Raw genomic sequence first — 12,500 nt, forward strand, 5'->3', positions numbered from 1 at the left:
TGACGTTGGGAGCTGGTTATTTGTGGGTTCTAATGGTCCCGTGAGGAACGAATCAATGATGAAATGGTATATGAAATGAATCATAATTATATGAACTGCGGGTATGAAATCAGTGGGTTAGAGCGTCGCACCAGAATTGCGAGGTAACGGGTTCAAACCCCGTTGAAGTCCTGAATTCTTCAGGCTTCTCTACGCAATTGTAAAAATTGCATTCATAACTGCGAAGATCATAGCTTCATTTGATTACCCATTTAATCCGTGCACTCCTAGTTCTGGCAAATCAAGATTTTTTCTGGTATACTAGATATGTAATACTATATCACTGTAACTCTATATGCATACATGCAAGCTAAAATGATGCCTCCTCAGGATTTTTGCCTCTGAGCAAAATCCCCGCTGGGGCAAAAAAAAAAAATACAAATCAAAGATCAATAGATTTTGTTGGTTGTTATTGAGCTCACCTAATAGTGGAAAAAATATTTTCCTTTGTCCTGAATGAAAAGAAATGAATGCATCAAACTGCTTTTGGGACACTAAGTTCCGTATTACTCTACACTCCGGTTCTGAAAAACAAACAGAATACTGTTTTCACTTTTAGTGCCAATAGAAGGAACAGTAGTATAATTATAATAAATAAACATTCCTGCCAAGTTTACAAATTAAAATTACTTTTTCAAAAAACCGAAATTCCATTTTTCTCAGTTTTACACATTGGGAAAAAACTCAAAGATTATTTAAACCAGGGCAGTTTGGTGGTTGGGGTATCCCTTTTATTCTTTTCTGAAGGACTCTACAATTCTCTTGCTTTTGCTCTGCTCATCCCTGTGATTTTCCCATGGCACCCACAGTGCTACTCCAAGGCATTTACTGCTACATCAGGCACGTTAGCCTTGTCAACAGGCGTTTTGCAGACACGAAGGTCCATAAAAGTGAGCATTTTCAATCACTGCCAGGGATGTTCTTTGGTGGTACTATAGTTTCAAATCATTGTTATCGAACCAATACAGGAGCAGGAGATAGTGGCAGCATGGCCATAGCATTTTATGATAGAGTGGCTTGTAAAGACCTTAATAATGTACTTTGCAAACAGCTACATGTTTTTTGTGTAACACATTCTACAGCTAGTGCCATGCAATTCTTGTCAGAGCTCACGTTTTTAGTATGGATTTTTACTGTTACTATCATAACAATAAATAGGGTACACTACAATGTAAGAAATTGCATACATTAGATGATAAGCCACAAACGGTGCAAAGCAATTTGGTTCCTAGATCATGTTACCCTACAGGAATGTGATACTGAAAAAGTTAGTAATATCCTAAATCTTCACAACTAAATCCTAAAACTAAGGCAAGCCTCAGATATAATAATAATAATAATAATAATAATAATAATAATAATAATTATTATTATTATTATTATAATTATAATTAAACAAAAACAATGCTTATGCAAGATTTGGGGGCACAAACAAAGAGTATTATGGTATTTTCCGAAGTGAGCTATTGGGGAGACTACAAATCAACTGAAATCAGAGGAATATAAAAATATTTTAATGCTAGCATAGAACTAATACTATGAACCGTTAGAAAAGTGATGAGGAGGGTGGAGCTTTTAAGAGATGCAAGATAATTTTTTTGTTCATGTGAAAATTCCATTTGTTTCATTATGTCACATTCAGAATGAATAATAACAAGAATTTAATATGTCAATAAAATTCATATATAAATAGAGTAGAAAGTAGGTGAGCCTTCTTTGACGTAAAACAAAGATGTATTACACCTACAATTATAGTCTTTTTCGGGTTCGAAAGAACTGATAACTATAAGCAACAAAATATTAAAATAATCTATGATGAACTGTAAGCAATGTAAAGGGCAAAGGATACACTGTTTATAGCTTCTGATGGCACCAAGCAATTCAAAGCAGTGATCCTTGAATGTATACACAATGTGCAGGGTTCTTGTTAAGAGCCGGTAACCGGTTATTTTTACCGGCTGTTTCACTGAAATATTTGCCGAAATTATCCAACGAATGTTCGTCTGTTTAAAGCTGAAATCACATTGTGTTTATGGGAAAATATTGCTTTCCCCTTCCAACCAATCCTGTGAAGATATCTGGCACATGTTATCTCTTCGAAAGTATACCATTTGTAAAAGCAATCCAGCTTGTTTTTCGCCAACTCATCCCTCGAAACGATGTCCGCCATGTTTCCTTTCCATTCCTCCCGCGGCCAGGGGAAACCCCCCATAATCCATTATTAAACGTTTACAACATGGCATCCACACGTGGAAAACAAGAGAAAGGTCTTTCGGAATTTGGTTTTCAACAATAGCGTCAGAAAAGCGTTGGTGAGTGAAACTCAATGAAATAGCATAAGCTACTTTCTTTTTGCTGAGTATTAATTAAAAGTAATTTAGGAGCAGCTGGAACGCGACAGCGATCGATACGAACGTCAAGTTAAGACTTAAGCTCGCTATAGCTAGCCCATGCAGGGGCAGGTAGCAAGGTTACCTGCTATTTTTGGTTTTTTACCTCCTGTGCAAAAACTTAGCAAGAACCCTGAATGTGACAAAATGTATGTATCCATGTGGGGTGCTTGGCAGCCCAGGACAGCATTCAAGACCTTTTCCTTGACTCTGTCTTAAAATTATCCTGGTACTGTTCTTAATATTATGTTACGAAACTCAAGATTTGTCAATAATTAATACAATGTACAATGTTGGACTCTTCAATTTCAGTGTCTGGCCTACAACTGTATCAATCAAAGTAGTCCTTAACAATTAGTAATTACTCAAGAGTCATGTTGAGATTAAAAAGACCATGTTTTATCTCCAATCTGGACTTGTCATTCACTTCATATAGTTGATCTGTAATTATCTTACCTGCACAGATCCTTCCTGGGCATATATATTTTTGGCCAAAATCCGTAGGAATATTTCAATTTTTTTTAATTGGCCAGTGTCTACAGATTCCACTACTAATAAAAAAAGTGTATAGTGGCCTAAAGTATGCTGTCTTAAAAAATTAAATTTGTGAAACTGTGAGATTTTTCGGGGTCTAGAACAACATCCAAAAGGCCTACTTGCCAAAAATCAGCATTTCAGGGCAAAATGTCTTTGAGATATTAGCCCACAGGCAGATCTATATATATTGCTCTGATGACTCCGTACAAATCCTTCCAAATTTGACTCAGTTCATAACATTAGGAAATGAATCTTGAAATTCAGAAGGATTTGTGTGGAGTCATCAGAGCAATACAGGACTAGTATCTCCCAGGCAATTTGCCCCAAAATGTAGTTTGTCAACCGCACATTTCTTTATTCCCCTGGGTCTCCAAACAAGACTGCATTGACACAGTCATCCGATCACAGTCAAGCCTCCTTTGTGTTGACAAACTTCAAAAAACACATTCGCCAAGCCGGGAAGCACCTTTCAATGAGTGAATAAAACCCCATACAAAGCACTTTCTATGTCGTGAACTGTTTATTACACATAAGACGAGAATTTTCATTAAAATAGTTTTCTGAACGCAAATTAGAAACAAAAACTCACTAACAATAGAACCAAATGCAAATTTAATTTAATTCAATAACAAAGTACGATTTGCACGAGATGCACGAGATGCACGAGTGATTGCCATGGAAACACCTTTACGCTATCGTTGATTGGTTATACTTCCACATGTGAAATAGCTGGATGCCATTCTGATTGGCTGTATAAACCTTTTCCACATGTGAAAATAAAGCGTATAGATTTGTACAAATGAGCTTTATGGAATAAAATTCTCATGTTATGTGTAAATTATAAATTAATTTACATGATTTAAAAAATATATATATACATATTCCTTTAAAAAGGGAAAGAGTACAGGCTGCCCAAAATAACCATTGTAATAAACTTGGTTTAAGAAAGAACGGCAACGACTGAACTGTATTTGTTGATCAGCTCAAGGATTTATTAATCTATGGGGTGCCGATTGTAAATAAATTATTTACCTTGATATTCTCAATTTTCTCATTATTTAATAAATAAGTTTTTTTCATATGATACCATACTTTATTATTTGATATAATACATCCTGATTTCAAATCAGTCGTTTATTATTTGATGTAAGAAGTCCTGATTTCAAATCATGTGTTTATGATTTGATACAATAAATCCTGTTTTCATATCATGTGTCTATGATTTGAAATCAGGACTTCATGATTTAAATCTAACTTTTAGATTTGATATCAGAGAAATCATGATTTAACTTAATACCTAATCGGTGCGAGCGAGTACATGTGACAAGTCACACGATTATCTATTGCGCGGGAAAACACAAACATGTCGGATGAACTTTCAAGGTCAATTGCTTCTGCCATATCCCAGGCAATCCCAGGCAGTTCAAAGGGCAGTCGATGAAGCTCTATCACGTCTTCCAAGTCAGGGCGTCACTTCAACCAGTTCAAGCTCCACCTCAAGCTCCACCTCGACCACCACATCGAGCTCAAATTCAAATTCTCAAGAGGTACATACATGTGCTGGCCGACAAACGGTCATTGTGTTCGTCTGGAATCTCGTGTGTTATTTAATACTGAATATTTGGCCATTTTCATTTTTCCTGTCTTACTGTAGTGTTTGATGCTGGTTTCTGTGGACTGCATGTTGTTCCAGCAGCTCTATAAAAGTTGCGTTTGGAACGGAAATCCCCCGCCTTTTACACATTGTATTTTCTCACCGTTGCGTGACTTTGTTGATCAACGAAGTCACGCAACGGTGAGAAAATACGGAAATCCCCCGCCTTTTATACATTGTATTTTCTCACCGTTTCGTAACTTTGTTGATCAACGAAGTCACGCAACGGTGAGAAAATACAATGTGTAAAAGGCGGAGTATTTCTGTTCCAAACGCAACTTTTATAGAGCTGCTGGAACAACATGCAATCCACAGAAACCAGCATCGAACACTACAGTAAGACTGGCCAAATATTCAGTATTAAATAACACACGAGATTCCAGACGAACACAATGACCGTTTGTCGGCCACCACATGTACGTACCTCTTGAGAATTTGAATTTGAGCTCGATGTGGTGGTCGAGGTCGAGCTTGAGGTGGAGCTTGAACTGGTTGAAGTGACGCCCTGACTTGGAAGACGTGATAGAGCCTCATCGACCACCCTTTGAACTGCCTGGGATTGCCTGGGATATGGCAGAAGCAATTGACCTTGAAAGTTCATCCGACATGTTTGTGTTTTCCCGCGCAATAGATGATCGTGTGACTTGTCACATGTACTCGCTCGCACCGATTAGGTATTAAGTTAAATCATACTTATTAAGTTAAATCATGATTTCTCTGGGGCATCAAATCAAATCAAAAAGTTAGATTTAAATCATGAAGTCCTGATTTCAAATCATAGACGCATGATATGAAAACAGGATTTATTGTATCAAATCATAAACACATGATTTGAAATCAGGACTTCTTACATCAAATAATAAACGACTGATTTGAAATCAGGATGTATTATATCAAATAATAAAGTATGGTATCATATCAAAAAAACTTATTTATTAAATGATGAAAAAATGAGAATATTACGGTAAATAAATTATTTTACAATCGGCGCCCCATATTAATCTGGTTCGAATCATACAAGAGGGTAATTTTATATACTTACGTCCGTATATAAAATTACACGTCAATCATATACGATATGGTAATATTATTACATCTCCCCTTTTTGAAAATAAAACCAAACATTTTTCGCGAAATCTAAAATCTGTAAATAATATAATATTACGTCGTATATGATTAGCCCATTAAGGGCTAAAACGATAGGGCAGCCTTACTTAGGTTAGTAATAAACGATTATCTTAAAGGGTCAGCTTATACACACAACTCAAAACAAAAAATGAAAAATGGCTAGCAAAAAAAAAAAAAAACAACAAAAGAAAGCTACAGCAGAACAGTAAGTGCGTCACGAAAGACAAACAAATTAAGCAAAGTCAACAAACCTGCCATGCTTCTTGATGATTCTTTATCGCCAAAATCAGCATTAAGGTCAACATTGTTGACTGTACCAATCCAACAATGATCTTTGGTTCTTTCAATGAGCATTCTGCCGTCTGGGTTTAAGATGGTCACCAGATATAAATCAAAATTATTCAGTACGAAGCGAGTAAAACGTCCCTCGAAGGACCTCGGTGAAAAATCGAAGCCCTTGGTGATATTGTCCAGTAAATAAAACATACTTTGTACCGGGAAAAACTCCGCAGCGTGTTCACCGAAAGAGAGCAGAAGTCTTGATCTCGTGTCCATCGAGTTTTGATTGTGATGTGATAAATTCGTCAGGTGAACAACGTATTGAGACAATCCTAAGCGGGAACGATACTGCAACTCTATGTCTACAAATTCGGAATATTGTCCAGAAAAATGGCGGAGCCACTCACTCATCGTGGAAAGATTATGATAGAAGTCGTAGTTTGGGAGGTATGCTTCTCCGGAAGACTTCCAAAACATTCCAAAGGAGTCGAAGACGATAATGAAAAACGCATTGATCACGCACCATCTGGGAAAGTCACCCAGGCTCATTTCTTGAAAAGATTTTCATCTACATTTCCAATGCCCTGCTTCACAAAAAGCTAAGGGATAATAAATAGTAACGCCAGACCTTCCCGCACATGGTTTTGTTATGAAAGCTGTCCAAATTTCATTCATTCAAACGCCCAGCCGAGAGAGTTTGGGTCTGAGGTTAGCAGTTGCAACTCAGCCAAATCATCCCCAAGCATTCCCCAAGCCTATAGATAACGCTTATCCGTCAGATAAATCATTATCGTCATTATCCAGTGAATAAGTTATAGCAAAACCAATTGCGCTATCCTATGGATAGCGATTTATGCGGTGGATAGCGTTATCCACCCTTTGAACAACTGGGGCCAGGCCTTTTATAAATTTTGCTGATTCTCAGCGTCAAGGGAAATATGACACTTTTCGCTGGAAAAACCTGTACTTAAAAATTTACTCGGGAAAGGGTTGACTCAAGGAATTAGTGGAGATAAAGGCTCGCTTCCCTTGATGAGCTCCTGCCAGAGGCCAGTTCGCCCGAAACGAAAACCGGTTCCCCTGAAATAAAAGTCAGTTAACCCCATGCGTGACATCAGAACTAAGACCAGCTAAATTTAAAGTTTATCCAACGGAACAGATCGGGTGGACTGGGCGAATAACTTTTCCGTTAGAACGAATGGACTTTCATTTCGAGCGAAACGACTTTAATTCGTCACGGAGGGTAGCGTTCATTTATAGACGTTTGGTCAAGAGCAATTCTTATTACAAATGAGTAAAATGCCTTTTCTGTTTGTCCCAACTGCGCCAGTACTGGTTTGCCAGGTACTTAAAAGTACATGCACCGTATTTTTTTCTCGTTATTTTCTCTCCTTGCGTTCTCGCCTTTTTGCGTGTCTCCGATCGTTAGTCCAATGCCTGTTGTGTCCCAAACTCTACGATTTTTGGCCAGGGGCAATAGAGAGCATCGCGTTTACGTGAAACGACCAACGAAAAACGGTGGGCTGCTGCTTGTCACAAATGCATGAAAGTTCTCTTCTTCTTCTTCTTCTAACTCGGCTCTCTCTTTTGAAGAGTTACTTGATACCTGCTGTTATGAGCTCATATCAAACCCGGATATCAAACCAGTTTCTTCCATTTTTTGCTGAACGCAAATTTTATTTCGACGTTTGCCGTTTCCATAAACTGGTGATGCTGAAGGCGCTGTTACACTGTGCAATTTCTCGTGTAACTTGTCTCGCAACGCCATTGCCCAATGTAGCATACCTTGCAACTGCCAAAAACGTTGCGAGACCAATTGCAGAGACCATCGCGGAAAGTACAATTGAGTTTTACTTTCCGCAGCGGTTGCAAGGAATTTTTTAATCATTGCGCTGTGTAACATTTGTCCTGCAACTTGTTTCGCAACGGTTTGCGGCACCAGCCAATGAAAATGTTCCTTTAACTTCATGTGATCATGGAAACACGACTGGTTGCACGAAACGTTGCTCAGAGTAACACCCGTAAAACAACTTGTTTCGTAAAGGCCCGATTAAACGGTTTCAACATTTGCTTCAACATGCATTCAACACTTTGTTCAACCAAGAGAAAATGAGGGGACAGAGAGGGAGGCTCAAGGCGTTGGCCGGGATATGTTATGTCCACGAAAGTTAATTTTAGACGAGCGGAAGTTTTTGTTCTAGGGGAAGTCTGTCTTCCGAGACGTCCGCATGCAGTCTTGCTTCGCTCTCAGGTTCTTAGTGAAAAGAGAAAATGATGGCGCACGTGGAAGGCTTATGAATATATATATTTTTTCAAACATCGGAACGAGGTTGGCCTGTATGCGGACGTCTCGGAAGACTTCTGCACGTCTTTCGGCCTCCGCACAACTTTGTTTTTGCGTCCAACATTTGCCCAACATCCGTTCAACTTTTGTTGAACGAATGTTGGTCAAATGTTGAAACAGTTTAAACAGGCCTTAATGTGAGGAAGTTTGTAGAAATGGCGTTGTGAGACAATTGAGACAATTAATTAAGTTGCATGAAAAATTGCACAGTGTAACAGCGCCTTTAATCTCTCTAACGTCTCATATTGGCGCCGAGTTTTGTAGCCGCAAAGAACGGGAATGGACGGAATATTCTTGTAAAAAACAGAATACGCTTTCTGCGGGGAAATTCGCCTCACGAGAGGATAAAATCAAACATGTTTGATATTTTTGGCCTCGCGAGGCAAATTCGTCACTGTGCACGGCCATCGTGAGAATCGAGCTGAGCTCGGTCAAGCAAGCGTTTAATAAAATACATGGCATTCTCACGTGACTTCAGTGGTTTAAGCTGGCGTCGAAGGAAGAAATTCCGTTGCCACTGATGCCACGTGAGAATGCCATGTATTTTATTGGACGTTTGCTTGACCGAGTTCAGCTTTCTCCTCACAGTGTGCGGCAGGCTTTAGCACTTGAAGATAAATTTTCATTTTTTCCCCTAAATTAAGCGCCGCGCATAACGTTTTCTTTGAGCGGGGACTGCCATACGTTTGTCACATTAAAAGGCTTGGAATAGTCGAGAAGTGATTACAATAATGAGAATTTATTCTTTGAAATGACGTTCTCGTTGCCGTTCCCGTCGTCGTTGCTGAAGCTCCCTGATATCTTCCCATCACATTTTGACCCCTCGTTCGGACTCCCGAGGGACACGCTTTTTGCGGAATGTTTTGAAGTCGTTCAAAAAACTTGCAGCACGTGTTCCGGGTCTAAAACACTGCTGCTCGTTTTTTAGACAGTATTTATTATAATGGCTTAAATCTAAAAAACGAACTCGGCTATCCTCATTTTTTTTTATTTGCTTAAAAGTCATTAGCAGGCTCAGCTAAAGTTCCCTGCAAAATTGAAAAATAGATATATATATCACTGGAGTGGATTAAGACCAACCTTAACATATATCCGATTCACACCAACTAAACACGTTTAATTAAACCAGTTTTAACAAAATAAAAATGAGCAACGGAAGGCTCAAAGATTGAATTTTACGTAGGGTTCATGTACGTTCTAATGTGTGTCTTCATTGTGTTGAATTTGGAGTCTACAGTATTTCAGGTGGTAACTTGTATCAAGAAAACAATTTTAAACCATGCTTAACTAAACAGCTTTTAAACGCGTTTAAGCTTTGGTGTGAATGCGGTAATATTCTTGGTTTGCACCCACGTGACACGGCCGCCATGTTGGATGGCAATACAACTGACGAATGAGCGAGCGAACTGGGACATCATCATGGGTAGCGGTGTAGGGGTATATAAGAAAGGGTATAACACGTGAATGTCATCTAGGCCTCAGAGCCAACCGCGTTCTTTACTTTGCGTTCGTTTCGTTAGATTTTTTTCTTTTTCAGGAGCATTTCAGTTTGTTAGGATCGGCTCTTCCATTTTTTCACTTTTGTAAAGCTTTCGTAGGATGGGCTTCTAACTCGGCCATGGTTCCTACCCAGATTTCCTCCTCATTTTCTCTCCTAACGGGGGTTTTTTCTTGCAGGTTATTTCTGGCCTCCGTTTTAACCGCATTTGTTTTGTTAGCGGTTGCTCAGCTCTGCTAGTTTTCAGGATTTCCGTTCCTTTCTTATCGATTTTTGTATATACAGGCTTATATCGTATTTTATGTTATATATTGTATGTCAGAGTTAGTGTTCCCTAGCCTAACAGCACTAAGCCCGAGAGCTTATTTCGGGTAGAAGACCAGATGCTTGTACTGCAGTGTACGATAGCTTCATTATCTTATAGTCAAATGTAGGGTGCGTTCGATTGACCGTATTCCGGAATAGGAATACATGGAATATAAGTTCGAAATCCTTCGTTTTTACGGAGATTCACATTAAAATTAAGTGAAGCTATGATCTTCACAGTTGTGAACGCAATTTTTTGCAATTGCGTAGAGAAGCCTGAAAAATTCAGGACTTCAACGGGATTTGAACCCGTGACCTCGCGATACCGGTGTGGCGCTCTAACCAAATGAGCTATGAAGCTACTGACGTTAGGAGCTGGTCATTTGTGGATTCATAGTGGCTTCTCTACGAAATTGCAAAAATTGCGTTCACAACTGCGAAGATCATAGCTTCACTTGATTTCATATCCTCAGTTCATATATGACCCAATTCGTCTATCACTTCATCGTTCACATTAAGATTGTCAAACATCTGCTAAAATGCTATTTTTATTATCCTTGCTGCTTTGAAACTCGCCAAACATATCGTTTTAATCATCACTCCACGTATTCTTATTTCAGAATAGGGTCAATCGAACGCGCCCGTAATGTCGCAGGTGATGTTCCCCAGCCTTACTGGCACTATAATCCTGAGAGCTTACTCGGGAATGGAGGCCAAGTGCATTGTGAATAGAGCTGAGTCGATATTCCCCAGCCTAACTGGCACAAGAAGCCTGAGAGCTTATTTGGGGATGTAGGCCAAGTGCATTGTGAAATAATAAGAGAGTTGAGTTTACCAGCCTAACTGACACCAACCCTGAGTGCCTACTTGGAGTTGTGGGTCAAAATGACCTACTCGTCTGGATATGGCCTTACCCCTCGCTGTTTTGTAAGGACTTGTCATATAATGTTTTTGTAATTTGTTAGTATAGTGTTCGGGTTGGTTCTCGCTAGGCCCTCCCAAAATAAATTTATTTGGTCCAGCGATGCTTGTATAGCTTTTTGTTGTGGAGTGGAGACAAAATTAGACGTTTCATTTTTGCAGAAAATGTCGGAGGTGATCAAAAACCAACATTTGACTTGCTTTACTTTCATTGTTAATTTCACTTCACAGTGTCCCCAGCGCTAGAACGACTAGACACTTAAATAACGTTCCTTTCCTTTCCTTTCCAGATACGGCGGTTATTTTGATTTCTATTGTTTCGAATAGCTATTATGGGATGCCTAGCGGGCAAATACATATTAATTTGCCCCCTGAGCATCTCATAATGCAATCTCGTCCCCAGTCTGCTTTTCTTTTGGTCAGCACCAAGAACGCGGGCTCTGGCCAGAGTCCGTGTTCTTGGTGCTAACCAAAAGAAGGAGCGGACTCTTGAGACGAAATTGCTCATGTCTTTTGAAACAACGGAAATCAAAATGGCCGCCGTATCTGCAGAAAGGTCTATTTACTTTGGCAGTATTTGCTTCATAACGAAGTTTAGTTCCCGGCGGGGAGAGAGCAATCCATCATGGCGGCCGTGACGTCAGATACAAACCATCAAATTCTGAGAGTTGCTAGGAATTTTACCTTAGCTTGTTAATAACTCCAGAGAAGGAAAAATTGGGAGTTACCGATTTCGTTACTTAGACAAAATTTGGAGTGTGTTTTAATGTATTTTTGTTGTCATGGCAACCCGAACGTTACATCAGTGAATGCATCTTGTTAAGCAATTCACAACTTGTACAATCCCATAATACACCTCTATTACCCCCCAAAACTTTTCTATTACAATTGTTTGCAATTTCTCCTTGGACATGAAAATGTCCCAAGAGAAGTCGAAAACAATGCCTATGCAGATTTTTGGGGGCGCATGGGATTTGTGCAAGTTGTGAATTGTTGGGGTTTCATATGGTACAATAACATCGCCGCTATGTGAAACAGCTGGGTAGTTTACTACAGTTTGTTGAAAGTGTTGAAACTGGTTTGAGCCTCTGCAAGAAAAAGGCGGTTTTTAGAAAAAATTACGGTCGTTAAGGTCGGCGCCTACTAATTCAAAGGCATTTTTGCCCTGATTTATGATTATTCAGGAAAAGTAGATCTTAACAAGTGTTATTGAAATCCAAAAAGAAAATTGGGGGTAACCACTCATTTTTCAAAGATAGTTGATGAATAATATTTGTAAAAAGCTTTAAATACAAACCAATGCATGGCATCTTTCTCAGATTAAAGCTTAATTATCTCTCAAAAATGCATGGTTACCCCCAATTTTCTTTTTGGATACCAAAAGAACTTACAAAGATCTACTTT

At 39.0% G+C, this 12,500-nt stretch overlaps 1 protein-coding gene across 1 annotated transcript in view; it reads right to left on the bottom strand.

Annotated features, from left to right (window-relative positions):
• LOC137978970 (carboxypeptidase O-like) overlaps positions 1-6,705 on the bottom strand; it is a 29,111-nt gene extending 22,406 nt beyond the window's left edge. Inside the window, exons 1-2 of the mRNA XM_068826102.1 lie at positions 6,000-6,705; positions 462-563 (exon numbers count right to left, since the gene is read on the bottom strand). Of these exons, the coding sequence (XP_068682203.1) occupies positions 462-563; positions 6,000-6,576 (679 nt within the window). The 5' untranslated portion in view covers positions 6,577-6,705. The remainder of the gene's footprint in view (positions 1-461; positions 564-5,999) is intronic.
• Positions 6,706-12,500: the final 5,795 nt, after the last annotated feature.

Source organism: Montipora foliosa, chromosome 12 (genome assembly GCF_036669935.1).
Source record: "Montipora foliosa isolate CH-2021 chromosome 12, ASM3666993v2, whole genome shotgun sequence".
Taxonomy (NCBI): Eukaryota; Metazoa; Cnidaria; class Anthozoa; order Scleractinia; family Acroporidae; genus Montipora; species Montipora foliosa.